Source organism: Cervus elaphus, chromosome 12, assembly GCF_910594005.1.
Source record: "Cervus elaphus chromosome 12, mCerEla1.1, whole genome shotgun sequence".
In the NCBI taxonomy this organism is placed as follows: domain Eukaryota; kingdom Metazoa; phylum Chordata; class Mammalia; order Artiodactyla; family Cervidae; genus Cervus; species Cervus elaphus.
This window is the reverse complement of record NC_057826.1, coordinates 48,347,150-48,366,291: the sequence shown is the minus strand read 5'-3', so window position 1 is coordinate 48,366,291 and position 19,142 is coordinate 48,347,150. Positions and strand designations below refer to the sequence as shown.

General features: G+C 49.0%; 1 protein-coding gene across 8 annotated transcripts in view; it reads right to left on the bottom strand.

Annotated features, from left to right (window-relative positions):
* Nucleotides 1-251: 251 nt before the first annotated feature.
* Nucleotides 252-19,142, bottom strand: part of CGNL1 (cingulin like 1) — a 170,888-nt gene continuing 151,997 nt past the window's right edge. For all 8 annotated transcript variants that reach the window (XM_043919010.1, XM_043919011.1, XM_043919015.1 and 5 more), the window contains 6 exons: nucleotides 17,633-17,722; nucleotides 6,918-7,001; nucleotides 5,852-5,976; nucleotides 4,829-4,937; nucleotides 4,296-4,459; nucleotides 252-3,232 (listed from right to left, as the gene is read on the bottom strand). In XM_043919010.1, coding sequence (XP_043774945.1) covers nucleotides 3,097-3,232; nucleotides 4,296-4,459; nucleotides 4,829-4,937; nucleotides 5,852-5,976; nucleotides 6,918-7,001; nucleotides 17,633-17,722 — 708 coding nt within the window. In that variant the 3' untranslated portion in view covers nucleotides 252-3,096. The remainder of the gene's footprint in view (nucleotides 3,233-4,295; nucleotides 4,460-4,828; nucleotides 4,938-5,851; nucleotides 5,977-6,917; nucleotides 7,002-17,632; nucleotides 17,723-19,142) is intronic.

Here is a 19,142-nt window from a genome sequence, read left to right as displayed (position 1 = left end):
ACCAACACACTTCCCCTTTTGCCATTTTCTGGAAATGGGCCGTCTGGATTTCTCAGACCATCACAACAATCCGGGTACATTTAATCCTCTGTGTTCCCCCCTCACCCCCTCCCACCCAACTCCCAGCCTGGAATGCCCCAAGTTTCTCTACCTTGAGGACTTTCCAGCCATTCAGCTGGGCTGTTTCTTGGCAGACAGGGAGCCAAGATCTGGAGAAAACAAGGGAGCCGAAATAACAGGAGAGTCAAGAGTCCTGTTGGGCGATATCGTTTATTGAAAGGCAAACTCGCTTTCTCCAGGAGTTCACTTACAGGAGGCAGCTGCCAAGATAATTTCCTCCATGTGACAAACCAAGGCAATCAAACCAGACCCGCAAGCAGAAACCCAACACAATAAGCCTATCGGCCTCGTCGGATGACACTCAGAAGCAGGAAGAAAAATTATAAAGCTATATGATGATTGTCTCTTCAGCACAGCATTTGGCCACATACTTGTTTATTAAATATTTTTTTTTCTTTTAAAACTAGCTAAAGGAAATATTCTTGAGTAGAGTTAGTTCTTAACAAACAGAAAAAAACGTATATGTGTACATAAAATCAAAGAACAATAGCACGTCAGAGTTGGCAAGGACCTTGAGCCCTGGTCCTCAATTCATCCCGCATAGTTTGTTGCTGTGAGCACGCTTATCTCAAGGTCATCCCATCAAAGTCACTGGGCTAAAATGAGCCGAAACTTGACGACATCTATCTCAGCTCCAAGGCTGGTGTTCCTTCCAGCTCAGCACACTGCATGCATCCGGCTCACTGCCAGTCCTATTACAGCGCAGAAGGGCGAGTTGGTCGACATGGGTAATGTCTCACCTCTAGGGTAAAGATGCTGGACTTCTGAATGGTGAACTCTGTTCTCTTTTCACAGACAGTGTGCTTCTTGCAGCCTGCCTTGTGGCTACCGGAAGGAACTGGCCAGAATTAGAGGCAGTAACTTCCTCACAAACCAAGACACCAGCTGACACGCTCCCAGGGTTCTTGGGCCCCAACCTTTTCCATCTCCAATCCGTAGGAACGAGATGTGAAACATTGCTGGGCAGGCTTCTTGGCAAATACCCAATGGTGGTGGAAGCAGCGGGGAACTCAACGACGTGCGAGAGTCGAAGGACTGCTCGGGGTTCCGGTGGGCCAGTCCACCAACCGCAGGCTTGCTGCGTCCCCAAGAGGATGGAGGGGCTCCGGGATGTGTTCGGAGAGGCTCTGCCCGTGTTCATCAGTGTGGCTGTTGTCTGTCACCCTCTCCCCGACAGCACTCCAGGAAGGTAGGGATTGTGAGCCTCTGTATTCCCTGCTGTGTTCCCAGTGCCGGAGGCTGGGGTATCATGGATGTCCAATAAGTATTTGCTAAATGAATGAATGGTTAAAGGGAGGCATGTCTCCATACTCCAAATAAGTAAGCAGAGACAAGAGGCACCCCACCCAGCAGAGGTAGAGGAAGGCTTCGTGCTTCTGCTCTGGGGGCCTCACCCACAGTGGGTGACAACACCCACCCATGAATGGGGTTGACCATTCTGAATCCTGATGGGTGGGTTTTGTGACCTGGGGCAGGTAGGGCACTGAGGTTCCTTGCTCCAAACGGCAACTGTCAGGGCGTGTCAGGGTCACAGGCTTCTCACATTCCAGGATGCATCGAGACATTGTGAGGCAGCCAAACACTCACACGCATACCACTTGCAGGGTTCCCTCCCTGGCCATGGGCCTGACCAGCTGTGACTGGACCTGGCATCTGGGTGAGCCTGGGAACCGCCACAGGAAGCCCGGGAGGAAGTGCTGGATACCCTGCAGACTCCCAATGCCTCCCTAAAATTCCATCCCAGGGACCTGGCCTTGCCCAGACCTCACCCAGTCCCAGGTACTCCTGCCTCGGTTGGCCCCTATCCCTCGTCCCAGAAGTGAGAAGGAATCTTCCAGTTTGTACAGACAGTTCTCTGACTTCTGCTGCTTCTCTCCCTCTCCTGACATAAACCTGGGAACCTGCTCAACCCGCCTCTTCTCTACACATCCCCCAGCTTTCAAGAACTTCTCCTCCTCCTTCCTACCTACACCCCCACACACCTGCTCATCTCCCCTACTTCCCCATCACCTGCCTCTTCCTCAAGTCTAAGTCCATGAACCTGCTCCCCAAACCCCCCCAGTGCCCACCCACCAACAACTGGTCCAGGGGCCCCAAGAGTATAGATTGCAGACCTGCTCTGGGAAGGGGAAGGAAGGAACCAATAAGAAATGACAGGAAGGCTCCAGCCTCCAGAAACTACATTATTTGTGGAAAAACCTTACAAACAAGTCTCCCCACTCTACCTGCACAAAAGAAATTGCAATTAGTGACCAGAATCGACTCAATGTGGTTCAGAAATCATAACAAAATTCTAGATAAAATAAGCAACCAAGGACCATAGATACAAGTGACCTCAGACTTACCCTCCCCTCCTTCCTTCAGGGAGTTCTTCACTAAAACCACCTGAACTTCTTTTTTCAGGATTAACTGTCCCTCATCCCCTCAACAATTCCTTTTTCCAACTCTGAGGTCCAGAGTGGTCTTTATTCTACTTTCTCCTTCTTGCCTCTAGCTCCATAATATTTAAAAATCTAGTAGCTTTGTATTTTTAAAAATAATACTCAATAGACACATGTGAACTTGACAAACAAGCCACCCCATGAAGCCTCTGCAACATTCCAAAATGGAACAGCAGCAGTCTAGGAGAAGGTTTGATTTTTTAAAATATATACAGTCTGCACATCATCCCCTCCCCCATACCAGGGCTACTGAATAGGAACCAGCCTTTGGATCCTTTCTCTTGACAGGGGAACGTGGGGGAGGAGCAGCAATGCAGATGGCACGGCAGACAGCTGCGCAGAAGGGGGCTCCATCCTGCCACGTGGCCGCGGGCACCTCGACACGTACCCTGCAAGAGCTGCTGCCCACGCCACCAGAGCTGTGCTACCACAGAGATCCCAGGAGGACGTGACGTCAAGAGGAGATGCCTGGTCTGCAAAAAGGAGGCGATGGCGCTCCCTCTCACGCCTCCCACCACGGCCCCTGGGAGTGGGCTCAGATCTGGCTGATGACGGTGCTGTCCTTGGGGAAGGTGTAGCTCAGCGGCGCCTCATAGAGGCTCCCCCCATCCGTGCTGAGGTCGTCGTCGTCATCCACGTCATCCAGCACTTTGCTTGGCAGCTTCTTAAGTCTGTAAGACAACAGGGGGAATGTTTCCTGGCCCCGGACTGAGGCTCACTTTCTCTCTAGAGATGAAGGGGTTCAAGGTGCCTGTCTCTCCACCCCAGGGAGTGGACAAGGTGCCTGTCTCTCCAGCAGCAGGGAGCAAACTGCCCACCTGGCAGCATGTGAGGCTGCTGCCGACAGAGAGCTGGGCGGGGCTGGGTCAAGGTCAGTCGCCCTGACTTTCCCTCCTGCCTCAAGCTCCCTCCTGGCTTAGCAGGGTCCTACGTAAATCCCATCTTAATGTGAAATCTTATCATCCTGTGCACCACGGGTGGTTTGCACTAATTTTTCTAATACTGCATTTTGATTAAGATTTTTGGTGCCCTCTTATATATTGCCTCCTAATGCCCACCTGGGGCTGGATTCTCGATAGACAGACGTGCTGTGTTTACAGGATTCTCAACAGGCTCTTCTGTGCATTTATGAGAGAAGTGCCTGGGCAGCTGGCAAGAAGCCTCCGGTCACCATCAGCCTCCAGGAAAAGCCCAGCTTTATTAACAAGGATGAACATAAACCCACCCCTCACTCCAATGCCCTAAGCAGTAACAATGAGACAAGGAAAGCAATGTCTCCCCCACCCCTCATTAACCCCCTATCCTTTTGCTGTGCCCAGGGAGCTTGAGAGAGCAGCTCTTTACAGAAACCAGGCTTGGGATATCCTAGTCCTCCTGAGAACAGGAACCCACAACTTCATCTCCTTTCTCCCTAATCCAGGCAACCTAGGGGCTGGCCCAGGAACTCCTCTCTACAGGGTGGTGTGAGCCGGTCTGACCTGCCCTGAGCCTCAGTTTCCCCTTTCAGATGACAGGGATAATACCTGCCCTGAGGACACCGGGCAGTGGTATGAGGATGACACGAGATACCTACTGAGCACATGGGGTGAATGGAGTAGATACAGCCACTGTCATCTCTAGGACAGGATGACCCCAAAGGGGCCACAGTGGCTGGAGACAACATCTGAAAGCATCGTGCTCCCCTCCAACGTCAGGGCTGCCACAGCCCCTGGGGGCGCTGACGCACGTGCCCACCTTAAGTCCTTCTTCATGGAGTTGAGCTGGCCCTGCAGCTGCTCATTCACGTCCATCTGCTCCTCCAGCTCCCTCTGCAGCTTCTTCTTAGAACTTTCCAGCCTGTCGATTTCCTCCTCGGCCTCCTCCACCTGTCGCTTCATTGCCTTCAAGCGCAAGCTCAACTGCAGGGGTGGGGTGGGGGGCAGAGTAGGGGGAAGGGCAGGCTGTGAGCCCAGCCCAGCAAGAAAAGGCCAGCAGTCCAGAACCCTCCTCTCCAAGCAACAAGATACGGCAAAGTGGGAAACAGGACTCATGTGAAAGTGGAGATAAGACTCTAAGACAGAAAATCCCACTTTTTCAAAGCCAAGTTCAGGGTCTGAAGTTTGCTGAAGCGGGCTCTAAAGGCCCCATTCCATGCCGTAAGGGGTGGAGTGGAAAGAGAAGACTCGGTCCACTCAACTTCACCGCTTGTCCATCCTCCCAGCCCTCCCCTCCGTCTGGCCCCCCCAGCCCACACTAAATCTCAAAAGAACTCGCAGAGGGTCCCGCACCTGGTCCTTCTGATCAGTCAGCGACAGGTGCTCGTCATCCACCTGCATCACCAGCTCCTTCACCTTCCGCTCCAGCCGGCGGTTGCTCAGTTGGAGGCTGGCCCGGTCCCTGGAAGGGCAGAACAGAAGACAGTCTCGTCCCAGTCCCACAGGCAGCCAGCCCCAGGTGGCCTGGTATACGCGGGTTTAGGGTCAGGGATACTCACAACTGTACAGGAGGAAAGTGCTACTCAATGGACAGATGAGGAAACAGGGGCTCTGAGAAGGGGGGTGACTTTGCCTGAGGCTGCAGAGCCAGAGGGATGCTGAGTTGGCGTCAGACCTGCCCTGACTTCTCCCAGTCCCAGGCTTCACTTGGTAAGGCAGAGGTTCACAGACTGCTAGGCTGTCAATATTTAGGGTTTACTGCCCTGACCTAGTCCCTAAAGTCTTCCTGAAAATGGATAATGTAAAGTGCTCTACACACACATACACACAGAGACACACACAACTTCTAGGAAGGTGAGGGGCCATTAGTAAGAATTGAGGAGCTGGCCCTTGGGCCATGGTCTAAGGACAAGCTGCAGATAATCATGGTGCAGGAGAGGGTACGGTCATTCCTGTGGCCCTCCCACCCACGTGTCCATCTCTGACAGATGGCCACTCGGCCCCTGCTTGAACACACCCAGCCCCTAGAGCACAGTCAGCCCCTTCTCATCTAATTCAGCTCAGGCTCATTAACTCACGAGGCAGCCTACCCTATTTAAGGCGTGGAGAAAGGAACAACTAAGAGTTGAGCAATGGGAGTCCCAAGTCTCAGTCCTGCTGCAACAATATCCTTCCGCGCTACCTTCCTCAGGTTACCTACTTGGTGGGCCTCAATGTTCTCATCTACAAAATGGAAACTATTTTCCAGCAAGGCTGTACTTACCCTGCCTTCCTCACAGGTTAGGAGGATGGGCAGAGATACAGGGGTAAAAGCACTCCGTAACGTGACGCCCAGCGCCCAGCAGGGCCTGTGCACCAGGGCTGGAGCCGGCTCACCTCTCCTCGCTCTCCAGACGGTCCTCCAGCTCTGCGATCCTGGCCTCCATCTGCACCACCAGGCCCTCTTTGCTGGACCTGTAGGAACCTTCCAGGTGGATAATCCGGCTCTTTAAGTCCTTGTTCTGGAATCAGACAAGGGAGACCATGAGGGGCTGTGTCTACCACACCCTCTGTGCAGAGCAGAGGGCGGGCCAGTGTGTGGTCAGTGACTGGGATAAGCCTGCTTTCCACCTTCAGATGGGTGCCACTGGGAGACCTGGGGATGTTTCCAGGAAAAAGATTTGCACTCGTGTCCTGACAAGCCAAAAGAAGAGATTCTACCACATTCCTTATAAGCCTGAGTGAAATCTCTGGCATGTCCTAAGACTCCTCGGTAACAGACAAATGAACCTGACCTTGGCCTTTTATAAACCTATTGGTGTGGGACAAGAGAAATCGGCTCCTTCAGAAATATCATATGTCATATTCAGTGAAGAACTTACATGAATGGCATGTTAAAGATACAATGATTCAAGTAAGATTTGTTACCAACACATGCACTGGACTTGGTTTTTGTTTTCTGGACAAAAAACAAGAGGATACTGGTTTTTGTTTTTTGGCTTTTAAAATTTATTTGGCTGTGACAGGTCTTAGTTTAGTTGCAGCATGCAGGATCTTTGATCTTTAGTTGTGGCATGCAAACTCTTAGTTCCAGCATACGGGATCTAGTTCCCTAACCAGGGATCAAACTCGGGGCCCTTGCATTGGGAGTGAGGCATCTTAGCCACCGGACTGCCAGAGAAGTCTCAACACTTTATTTTACTCTTTTCATTTGAATTTAGCCTTCTTTAGGATCTAGAAAACAACACTTGCAATTCTACTTCTCTGCAGTTGCTAAACTTACAAGCACATTTAAAATTACTGGGCATAACCTTTCTGGAAAAGGCCTTAGAAAAACCTCTACCTTTCAGATGAGTTATGCTCCAGAGTTCTTGGGCGTGCTGTGCAAAGAAGGTTCAACCACAGGGCTCTAGTCTAAAGCCACGAGGAGGGTCGGGGGGCTCATGGGGCCAGCTGCCCTCACCTGTCTCTCCAGGGAAATCTTGTCACACTCCAAGTCTTGCTTCATGGCTCGCTCCTGAAGTAGCTCATTCCGCATCTGCTCCATCTACACCACAGAGAGCAAAAGCCCAGAGGTCAGCAGAGTGGTTCCTATAGCCTTTATGCTAAAATGGTTCCCAGGTATGAATTCCAACAACCAAGTCAGCTCTTTTTCATGACGGGGGTCCCCTGTCTTCTCCTCTTGAATACTGGAGCTGTTTCTTAGATATTCTTGAGTTCTCAATGATTGCAATGATAATGATACAAATAATAATAATAGTTACAGTTAACCCTGCCATTATGAGTTGAATTGTGTCCCCTCCAAAAAGATATATTAAAGTCCTAACCCCAAGAACCTCAGATGCGACCTTAGTTAGAAGTAGGATATTCACAGAAGTAATCAAGTTAAAAACTGAAGTCATTAGGGTGACCTCTAATCAAGTAAAACCCATGTCCTAGTTAAAAGGGGAAATTTGAATGCAGAGACAGACATGCACAGAGGTAAGACAGAGACACGGAGAATCCCATGTGAAGATGGAGGATGGGAGTGAGGCGTCTACAAGTCAAGGAGCACCAAAGACCATCAGCAAACTATCAGAAGAAAGGCAGTGCTCTCCTACAGTCCGGAGGGAATATGGCCTCAGACTTCTGGCCTTCAGAACTTGAGACAATACATTTTTGTTGTTCTAGGCCACCTACTTTACGGTACTTGGTTACAGCAGCCCTTGAGAGCTGCCACCCCTGCTCAGCCCTCCAAGCGCACTTATCCTGTGACATTCTCGCCACAACCCTACGACGTACATACTAGCATCTCTGCTCAGGACATCAGGGCTTGGAGAAGCTAACCAGCTTGGATGGTAACCAACTGCCCCAGCTTGCCCAGGACTGAGGATATGCTCAGGACATGTGACTTTGAATGCTAAAATGGGGAGTCCCAGGCAAACTGGGGTGAGTCAGTCACCCAGCTTGTCAGGGATCAACACAACCAGTAACGGGGAGTCAGGACTCCCCTGAGCTCCTGACTGCTGCGTTACAAGTTCAAGCCTCGGCAGAGGCTTCCATAGCCTGCATGTCTCAGACACTGCAAGATTTCTCCCTTCTTACGCCAGGATCAGAGGTCAGCAAGAACACTCCAGGTGCCCTGGCAAAGGCTAAGCCTTCCCGAGGACTTCTCCTATATTAATAGGAAATGAGCCTCGCTGAGCAGCATCTGGAAAGAAATCCATCGCCTGCCTGTGGCACGTCCATGCCTCACCCCCAGAGTGCCTTCAGCAACAGTGGAAACTGCTCTTCAGAGGCAGAGGCCTCATAGCCTGTTCCCAGGACCGTCCAGCAGAGGGCAGAATGGAGAAGCCCAGAGAACTAAGAAAGAGCCAGGAAAATAAAACTGCCGGTTCCTTCTTTGCCTTTAGGTTCAAGGCAAAGGAGAAAAGGAAAGATATACCTATTTGAATGCAGTTCCAAAGAATAGCAAGGAGAAATAAGAAAGCCTTCCCCAGTGATCAATGCAAAGAAATAAAGGAAAACAATAGAAAGACTAGAGATCTCTTCAAGAAAATCAGAAATACAAAGGGAACATTTCATGCAAAGATGGGCACAATAAAGGACAGAAATGGTATGGACCTAACAGAAGAAGAAGATATTAAGAAGAGGTGGCAAGAATACACAGAAGAACTATACAAAAAAGATCATGACTCAGATAATCACGATGGTGTGATCACTCACCTAAAGCCAGACATCCTGGAATGCAAAGTCAAGTGGGCCTTAGGAAGCATCACTAAGAACAAAGCCAGTGGAGGTGATGTAATTCCAGTTGAGTTATTTCAAATCCTAAAATATGATGCTGTGAAAGTGCTGCACTCAATATGCCAGCAAATTTGGAAAACTCAGCAGTGGCCACAGGACTGGAAAATGTCTGTTTTCATTGCAATCCCAAAGAAGGGCAATGCCAAAGAATGTTCAAACTATCGCACAATTACACTCATCTCACACACTAGCAAAGTAATGCTCAAAATCCTCCAAGCCAGGCTTCAACAGTATGTGAACCGTGAACATCCAGATGCTCAAGCTGGATTTAGAAAAGGCAGAGGAACTAGAGATCAAATTGGCAACATCCACTGGATCATCAAAAAAGCAAGAGGGTTCAAGAAAAACATCTACTTCTGCTTCATTGACTACACCAAGGCTTTTGACTGTGTGGATCACAGCAAACTGTGGAAAATTCTTTAAAAGGCAGGAATACCAGACCACCTGACCTGCCTCCTGAGAAATCTGTATGCAGGTCAAGAAGCAACAGTTAAAAATGGACATGAAACAACAGACTGGTTCCAAATCAGGAAAGGAGTACATCAAGACTGTATACTGTCACTCTGCTTATTTAACTTATATTCAGAGTACATCATGTGAAATGCTGGGCTGGATGAAGCACAAGCTGGAATCAAGATTGCCAGGAGAAATATCAGATATGCAGATGATACCAGCCTATGGCAGAAAGCAAAGAACTAAAGAGCCTCTTGATGAAAGTGAAAGAGGAGAGTGAAAAAGGTGGCTTAAAACTCAACATTCAGAAAACTAAGATCATGGCATCCGGTTCCATCACTTCATGGCAAATAGATGGGGAAACAGTGGAAACAGTGACAGACTATTTTTTCAGGCTCCAAAATCACTGCAGATGGTGATTGCAGCCATGAAATTAAAAGATGCTTGTTCCTTGCAAGAAAAGTTATGGCTAACCGAGACAGCATATTAAAAAGCAGACACATTACTTTGCCAACAAAGGTCCATCTAGTCAAAGCTATGGTTTTTCCAGTAGTAATGTATGGATGTGAGAGTTGGACCATAAAGAAAGCTGAGCACCCAAGAACTGACGCTTTTGAACTATGGTGTTGGAGAAGACTCTTGAGAGTCCCTTGGACTGCGAGGAGATCCAACCAGTCCATCCTAAAGGAAATCAGTACTGAATATTCATTGGAAGGACTGATGCTGAAGCTGAAACTCCAATACTTTGGCCACCTGATGCGAAGAACTGACTCAATGGAAAAGACCCTGATGCCGGGAAAAATCGAAGGTGGGAGGAGAAGGGGACGATAGAGGATGAGATGGTTGGATGGCATCACTGACTTGATGGACATGAATTTAAGCAAGCTCCAGGAGTTGGTGATGGACAGTGAAGCCTGACGTGCTGCAGCCCATGGGGTCACAAAGAGTCAGACACGACTGAGCGACTGAACTGAACTGTTCCTTCTTAGGGTTTCTCTGGTGGCTCAGCAGTAAAGAATTTACCTGTTAATGCAGGAGACACAGGTTTGATCCCTGGGTTGGGAAGATCCCCTGGAGAAAGAAATGCAACCCACTCCGGTATTCCTGCCTGGAAAATTCATGGACAGAGGAGACTGGTGGGATGGGATCACAAGGAATCGACCATGACTGAGCGACTGACACTTTCATACTTCCCTTCTTAAGGCTGGCCCAGGTAAGAGGTGTGCACACAGGAGTCCCCAGAGGGCTGGGGAGCACCTGTAACAGCCCCACTCTGCCTGGCGTTGACTTGGATTTTCACCTCCTGAACAAACACCCTAGTGATAAGGACACCCCTTCCCTGCCATCCACCAGGAGGGCAAGACCAGGGGGTCCTGGGAATAATGAGGGGAGGTGCCACCACGGCAGGCTGGGCTTGCAGCTCCCTCTGTCCTGACCATGGAGCATGCAGGGAACAACAAGCAGAATGGTGCGACTAGCCCAGAGCGGGTGACGGAGCGGTAAGAAAGAAGGAGGCTGGTGATGGGCAGGACTGGGGAGTGGAGAGCTTGTACCACTGCAGGAAACTGGGACCCTGCCCACAGGGTCCAAAAGTTCACCTTTTTTGCATTTTTTTGACTGGCAGGCTTCTAAGTCACAGGGGTTCAGAACTTTACAGCAGAGAATGCTGAGGTCCACTGCCATCATCCACGTAACAGAAGGATCAGGGCAAGAACCCAGGTGGCGCCTACTCATACCTGCTCAGGCTCTCTGGACTAACGCAGTGAAAAGGCTTCAAGCAGACTTAGGGTTTAGACACAGCTTTCATATAAAACCAAGGCCCCGGAGGCACCTGGTCTCCTTAGGGTGTCCTCGAATGCAGCGGGGGAGAAAATGCCAGCCGTGCACCAGTCAGTCGTCAGTGCATGTGGACTCCTCCCTTGGACCCACGACCCACGCCTGGCCCCGGGGCCCTCGGGACTCACATGCTGTGAGAACGCCCGGAGGCTCCTGTCACTGCTCTCAGCACCACGTCCACAGGTAATGAATGCAGCCTCACAGCACCCCTGCCCCCAGCAAGGCCGTGAACCAGCCAACACCGCCGCGGAGGTCGTCAGCACAGCTGGGCCACGGGACCGCGGTGTGCCTCCTGGGGGAACCTGTTCTGCTCACGCCCGCTGGGCAGAGGCCAGGACCTCAGTGAGGACACGGTTAAACTTTCACTGCAATGGGAAGCGATTACAGACAGGCTGCAGTGGCCCAGCTTCTCTCCTGGCTCTGCATCCACCTACATGTGACCTTGGTCGTCTCACCTCTGGGACGTGGACTCCACATTTCTAACCACAGAAGCTGAACAAGATGGCCTGTAAGGCCCTTGGAGCTGGCTTCTGCTATCCTGAATGCACGTTTGGGGCCCCCACTCCACTGTGGGGTGCTGGGTGGCTCAGGCCCCATCTCCATCCTTCGGCTCCAAAAGCCAGCCCATCTCTCCAGACCTTTGGGAGTGTCCCCAGAGAAGACTCACTCTATCAAGGTGAGAGGGAAGGTGTGTCTGTAAACATACACAGTTGTGAGCTGGTGGAGGGGTGGTCTTGGAATGATGGGGTGGGTCCATCTGCTCATTCAGGCTGGACATCATGACAAAAAAGACGGTCCCTGACCTCATAGGCAGACGTTACCATCCCCATTTCCCAGGTGGGAGGTTTGGGTTGAAAGCCTGCAGGACCAGGTCCCTCAGTGAAGGACAAAATCTAAAAGGGGGAAGGGTTCGGGGGGTGGGGTGGGGTCCTTCGGAGCCTAAAAGGAAGAAGCACCTCATGCAGCGTGAGGTAAAGTGCAGAAGAGGGATTGAAAGATTGCTGAGGGGTCCACGGCACAGGCCCAGGCTGGGCTTCAGGACAAATGCCACAACTTCAAGCAGCAGCTATTGGCCAAAGTCTTGCTCCCTCAGTGCTACTGACTGGAAATTCTGAACTCTGCAGGAAACGGCCTCCTGGTACAGACAGGCACTCAGGAACCAGCATCCTGGAAGTTCCCCACAGATCAAGACCTCCCTGGAGCGCCCCAGACAAATGTGACTCTCCGAAGGTAAAACAAAATAGCTATTATTCAGACTCCACAACATCCCCTCAAAAGATGGCTATTCAAATAAAAGTGCAAAATAAATCAGAGTGAAGAGTAGGAAGGAATAGATTTGAGGCTGTAAACCAGTTACTGTCACCACACAGTCAATTTTCCTTCCATCTTTTAGAAATCAAGGCTTTTGGCAAACATGATAGGTTTCCTTCAGTTCTTCAAAAAGAAGCGCCGGACACTAAACACTAAAATAAACATACCACGCAGAGCCTTACATAAGGAACACCTCGTGATGTTACAGACAACACTCCCAAGGACAGGTTTCACCATAAACCACAAGTGTTTTGGCCGTGCTCCTCACTACAGTGATCACCAGGACAGGACCTGTGACTCCTGAATATTCTACATCAGATCCCTCCTACCCTGAACCCACACTGCTCTGTGCTCAGGCACGTCCGACTCTTTGCAGCCCCATGGACTGTAGCCCACCAGGCTCCTCTGTCCATGGAATTTTTCAGGCAACAATACTGGAGTGGGTTGCTATTCCCTTCTCCAGGGCATCTTCCCGATCCAGGGATCGAACTTGCCTCTCCTGCATCGCAGGCAGATTCTTTACCGCTGAGTCACTGGGTAAGCCCCAAGTCCACACTGGCAACAATTAAAGAGAGAGGAGAGACGGGGAGAGAGAGAGATACGGCCTCTGGCTTAGCCTGCTTCCTCCTTTGGAACAGAGAAGTGAATCAGAGGCTGGGAAAACATTTCTCTATATAAGCTTAGCGCTTTACGTGCTGTCTACCCTTCAATCATATTAAATACACTGAACAAAAACTTTCCAGTGAAATCAAAAACAGAACAGGAGCTGAAGGCAGCAGTTTATCACAGCTGGACTGGAAGAAAGCTAAACCCTGAGCACGTTGGTCGGAAGTAACAGTGTCAGATTCCAATGGGTCTGTGTCAGAGGCACTCGTGACCTGAGCCAGCTCTCAGGATTAGAAGCAGCTGCCTTCTGGGTTAATGAAAAGCCAGAGACATTTGTGATGGCTAATAATAATATTGAACACCATCACCTGTGTTTACCTTTGGGCTGTAGAGGGCTTGGTGCGCACACACTCTTACCTAGTACTAAAATGATACTCAATCACAAGAAAGGAAAATTATTATTAAGCAACTGCACACAGTGGGCTTTTGAGCAGCCTCTACAATAGAAGGCAGTTCTGAGACCAGAATCATTTTAATTACAGGAAAAAAGAAAGAAAGAAACCCCATTTTGATCTTTCACTCGCTGACTGCAAAGGGGCCGTATTTCCCAGGCCCATATTCCAGTGACTGCACCCCCCTGGTGCAGACAGAGGAGCAGGTGTGAGCTGGCCACTCAGGAGCAGTTCCCAAACATGACTGCAGAAGCCCGCCCCTTTATCTACCAGGACTTATCCTGCAGTTGCCAAGGCAACGGGGCAGCCCTCGAGCTGGTACTCTGCCTCTTGCCTGCTGGCCACCTGGGTTGAACAAATGCTCTTTCCACCAGGCTGGGTTATCTTGGCCTCCAAGGCCTAGAGAACACCTTCCTATCTAGGCCCAGCTCTACTGTTAACTGTATGCACTCAGCCACCAGTAACCACACAGCAGTGCCTGAGGAGCCAGAACATCAGCCTCTGAGTCATCTTTAAAACACCAAGCTGGGCCATCTCATTCCTGGACACAGGAGAGTCAGGAGAGGACCAGGTGAACATAAATCCTCTCATATTAAGAGACAGCGTGGCGTTATTTTTCACTTGGGAATAGAGACCCAAACATTTCGGGTGTTTCTATACCACCCTCACCCACCCACTGCCAGGATGATGACAACAGGTGGGAGGTAGTGGGCTGTGAAATCAAGTCGTGGCTCCACACCTTTTTAAAGGTCTCGAGTCCCTATGCAGCCACTTAACCTTGTAAGCCCTAAAACAAGAGAAAGCATGAAAGTCCCAGGCTCAGTGCCCAGAACCCGAGGAACCCTCAGTCAGGACGGAAAATGTCATAAACAGAAACAAGGTTTTGGAGGAAGGAGAGGAAAAGAGATTTTTCTGGATTTAAACAGACCAAAAACCAGTAAAGCACTCACTATTGTATTAAAATTTCCTTCAACTTTAAGAATATCCTGAGCACGTATTGAAAAGGAAGGCTTCAGAAGGCCTGGGAACTTACAAATAATGCTGCCAGCATTTACTGAGCATCAGATGTAAGCATGAGAAACTGGAAACAAAAAGAGGAGGAGGACAGAATGTTTGGTCTCACAGCCACCTTTCCTGTCCTCCGTCCCTGGGAACAGCCCAGTTGAGGCTTCTTCATTCAGGTTCCTGGGCTCCTGCCCATCCTTGCATCTGCTTGGAGCACATGGTATGTGCTTCACTGTTCTGCTCAAAAACGTTCCAAAGCTCCCCTCTGCCTTCAGGATATACAGTCCTTTCAAACCCGTCACCCTGCCTCTCCTGTTACTGCCTTACGGAAATCAGAAACCTAAGCAAACACAGCAGTCCATTTGATGCCCTTCAAAACAGATCCTACCACTGAACCTTTATTCATCCACTCCATTCTATCTAGGATTCATCTCCCATTCCTTCGGGAGTTTGTTCAAAACCTACCCTATCTTCAAAGCCAGGTCTTGGGCAGCCTTCCTCTAAGAACTCCGACAGTCACCCGTGCTATGATGGTCTTTCCCTCCTTAGCTGCCTGACCCGTTCCCCTGGCATATAGTTATCTGCTGCTTTTTCTTGACGATTTTCCATTGTTTAGGCATGCCTCTCCTCCTCAAACCCCAGCACCTCAAGGATAGAGACTACTCTCAACAACCCTGGAGCCTGACCTCAGGGCTATGCACACAGTGGGTGTCCATCCCATTCTGCCCACACTGCTAGACAGAACTCTGCCTTGAGAGTCAGCCATGTGCCCTAGCTAGCTCACAGGTAACTCCAGGCCTTGCCTCTCTGTCTATTATACAGAAAGTCTGGGGAAATGAACCTGGGAGGTCATTGTCAGATCAAAGATTCTGCAAATTCTGGAGTCCTGCCCCAAGGCCACAGAAGCAGAGCCCAGAACCAAGGTCACCTGTGAACCTGACCGCGCCCACCTGTAACCATTGCCAAAAGCCTCCAGATCATCACCAGCAGGCTTCCTGACCCTAAATTAGGCAAAAACGCTCACCCTAGTACTCATCCTATGGCACCTTAACCAACACCTAATACCACCCTCCCAGCAGGAATTCTCTGTCTTGAGGCTATATACACTGGCTTCACTGTTCTAACAGCATCGTGTCAACTCTCCCTGGCCTGTTAGGAGTTGGCCCACTGTGCTTGCAGCACCCTTATTATCTCTGCTCTTTGTTAATAAACTCACTCCCTTCTGAAATGCTCTATGTCTGGAAACTCTTTACCAACCCGTGCTCAGATAGCCACAACATAAACGGGGTAGGCCACTCACTACAATTGCTGGGAAAATCTCTTTCTAGCTTTTCCACTTAAGCCCTATAACTAAGATGAGGAAAAATAAAGGGAGATGTTCAGAGGAAGCAAAGATTTAGAAGAGGCGCTTGTGCACAGGCAGAGATTAAGTAGAGGGAAGAAGTTCAATCTTTGACTTTTTAACAAGAGACCAAGATCCAAAACAAAGTTCCCCAGACCTTCCTGTTTCAAGGCTGTTGCGGAGCATCCAGAGCCAATGCTATAAGTCAGGCTGGAGACAACAGACAGGCACCATTTCCTGTTCTTTAGGGGACTCTTCCTGTGAAGGAGCTGTCACAGAGCTGCATTTGAGGGGGCGGAGGAGAAGGGGTCTTAGGTTTAGAAGTTTCCCATTTCTCTAATTCTGGCAGGAAGGCACCAGCACATCCCTAGAATTTAACCTAAGTGGACTGAAATGGTTTCAGAATCAAGGCCCCCTCATCTACACCCAGAGCCCTTCCCTGGACCTTTAAGAGGCAAGAAGCCAGCCTCAGATTCTCACCTTGACTTTGAGAGAGGAAGTAATGCTCTCCTGTAAGGCAGGTATCTTTGATCAACCCATTCTCGACCCTTCCTCACAAGTCCAAAGGCAACATAGGCCAGGAGAGAACTCCCATCGGGAGACCTCACTTTTCTCAGGAGTTTGTTTTATTGTTTCAGTAATTCCTACATCAGTTTGAACACAATGCTGTTTCTCCACTTTAACAGACACCGGGCTTTAAAAGACTTCAAAAATCTCCTGGACAAACAGTCTCATTTGTCTAGACCTTAGAGGCTGCGCTCAGAGAGGCTAGGGCTTCCTTACAACTACACGAGGTCAGTGCAGGAGGCTGGACAGAGACTCTTTCCCATAAAACAAGTAGGTTCCCTCTATGTCCTCCCCAGGCTTGCTTTAGGTTCTCAGCTCAGGGAAAATACTTTCAACTTTGACCAGATCACAGAGAGCAATTTCATTCTCCATGAACCATATTGGGAGGAAAGAGAGGAGGGACCTGAGTGAGGAGCTTCCTTAGGGTTGGACCACCAGCTGAACCACCTCTGGTTCAGTCTGTCTGATATTTGGGGGCTGCAAGGCTGTTTTAAGTGCCTGGTGACATGAATCTGAGCAAACTTCAGAAGACAGTGGAGGACAGAGGAGCCTGGCATGCTACAGTCCAGGGGGTCACAAAGAGTTGGACACGACTGAGAGACTGACCAACAACAACAAATTATGATGGGATGACACACTCCTAGACCTACCACTTCCTAGTGATGTGACACCCCATCCCCAGGATGTGATTGAGGCACTCTGAACCTTAATTAAAAAAAATGGAAACAAAACCCAAAAACCTTGGGATCATACCAAGTGTAGTTTGGAAAATCAGTTCCATCGTCTACAGTGTGAGGAAAGTGCGAACTGTCCCTGGCTGCCTCCCAGTGTTCCTGTAAGGATCAGGTATCAATGCAACTCCTGCCGATTGAAAACTGCAAAAATCAGTCACTTGCATGGCACTGTTACTGTGCTATGAACACCTCACATACATATGAATGTATGCACTGCTAACTCGCTGGCAAAGTTCTTAAGGAACAGACTGCACCGTATCATTTACTTCCAATGGCACTAATACAGTGGTAGCCACCAAATTTCACACAATTGCTTGCTGAACTCATGATTCTTAAGAGCCTCAGCTCTAAAAGCACTTTACCTGTTGTGACTAAGAGATTGTTTTCCATAGCCACTCTGGAAACGTTCACGCTACACACTTTATGGTATATATTTCACCTCCCTTGTAGCGGCTCGCCCCATCTTCCATTATTTCCATGAGCCCTGGACTTTCTCCCCCTCCACCAGTCAAATCCTCAGGGTAACCTCTCACATTTCCTTTTCCATGCCGGATGATCCACACATCACTCAGCGACAGAACAGTACCTGTTCCCTGCTCCGGGTGATCCTCTCAGACAACAAATCCGAGTTGTTTCTTTCTTCTTCCAGCTCCATCTCCAGTTGAGACACCTTGTCCTAAGAAAGAAGTTACAAACACAGCCTACTTAACTTGCACTGACCAAGTTTTTAGGAGCAAGGACTGCCCTGCCTTGCACAATACCACACGGACATTAGAGCTGAATCAGAATTAGAGTTTGGCAAAAGGATGTGTCTTTTTCTCATACTGTCCAAAGTACATCTTTTAAAACCTGTTTTATTGCTTTATAATGTAATTGTGCATCTAGAAAACACATAAAAGGAGAAAAAAAAATTGCCCCACTGAGGATATTTTATATTTCCTTCAACCTTTTTTTTTTTCTTTATGAATCAGTAATTCTACAAAGATCTACCTAAGCCTAACAGGCATATGTTACCTGTTAAAAGACAATATGGAAACCAGGATACCATCCAAGGCACTCTTCACTAAATACTGTGAACTCAGGACAATGTTCTCTTTTTTCCCCTCAATTGTATGTGAGCTTATTTCCAATATAATCTCCAGTTCTCTAGCTTATTACCAAAATACCCAACAACTTTCTCTGGGACATCTTTGAGACAATGCCAGAAACCCTGAGTGTATCAGGGCAATGTTCTTCCTCTCTCCTGCTCAGGGTTTCCAAGACCTTCACAGGAATAGAGTCTGAAGCAGGCTTTTGCATCTGCCTTTTCTTTCTAGGAACCTCATAAAGGACGGTGCAGTCCCAAGTCCCCAGCAGAGTAACATAAAGACAGTGTTGGCCCATTCTGCTAAACCACCCATCATACAAAAAAAGTTATTTCTGTCTTCCTTGCAGGCTCCTACTTAACATCACTGAACGTTAAGAGAAGAGCACTTCAAATTAGCTCTGTGTACCAAAAGAAAAAAAAGAGGCTTCAAACACAAACAATCCCACCTAGAATGGGGGAGGTTGTGAGGTTGGTCCATGCATTTCTCCTGTCACCAACCAACACGTCATACATCCAGATTAAGTCAGAGTCATGCGGCAGGCACACTAAAAGCAATCAGCATTTTAAGTTTTTATGGGAGCCTGCAGCATCTGTACATAAATATTGTCTCTACAATTGTCAAAGTTGGCTGACGAGCCTCCGTGTGCACCAAAAATAAAACTCACCGAACTCTCGTGAATGACTCAATGTCTGTGAATGCCTTCTCTGTTGTGAGCAAAACCTACAGAGAACCCAAAGACCTGTCTCCCAGGAGAAAACAGGCACCTGAGTTTCTGAGTTTACAGGCTCATTAATGAAGGAGCTCTTGAGTCTAAGAATTAAACTATTAAGTGCTAGTGAAGGAATAAGCAAGATATTAGTCACAGAAAGACAGTCTTGCCAGCGGCCTCTTAGGAGAGGAAGCACCCTCTGGTGTGCCTCATTGGGGGGGTCTTGAGAGCTGTTCATTTCATGCTTAATGGAAAAACAGCTAAAATACTGCACAGGGGCAAATGAAGCTTAGCTATGC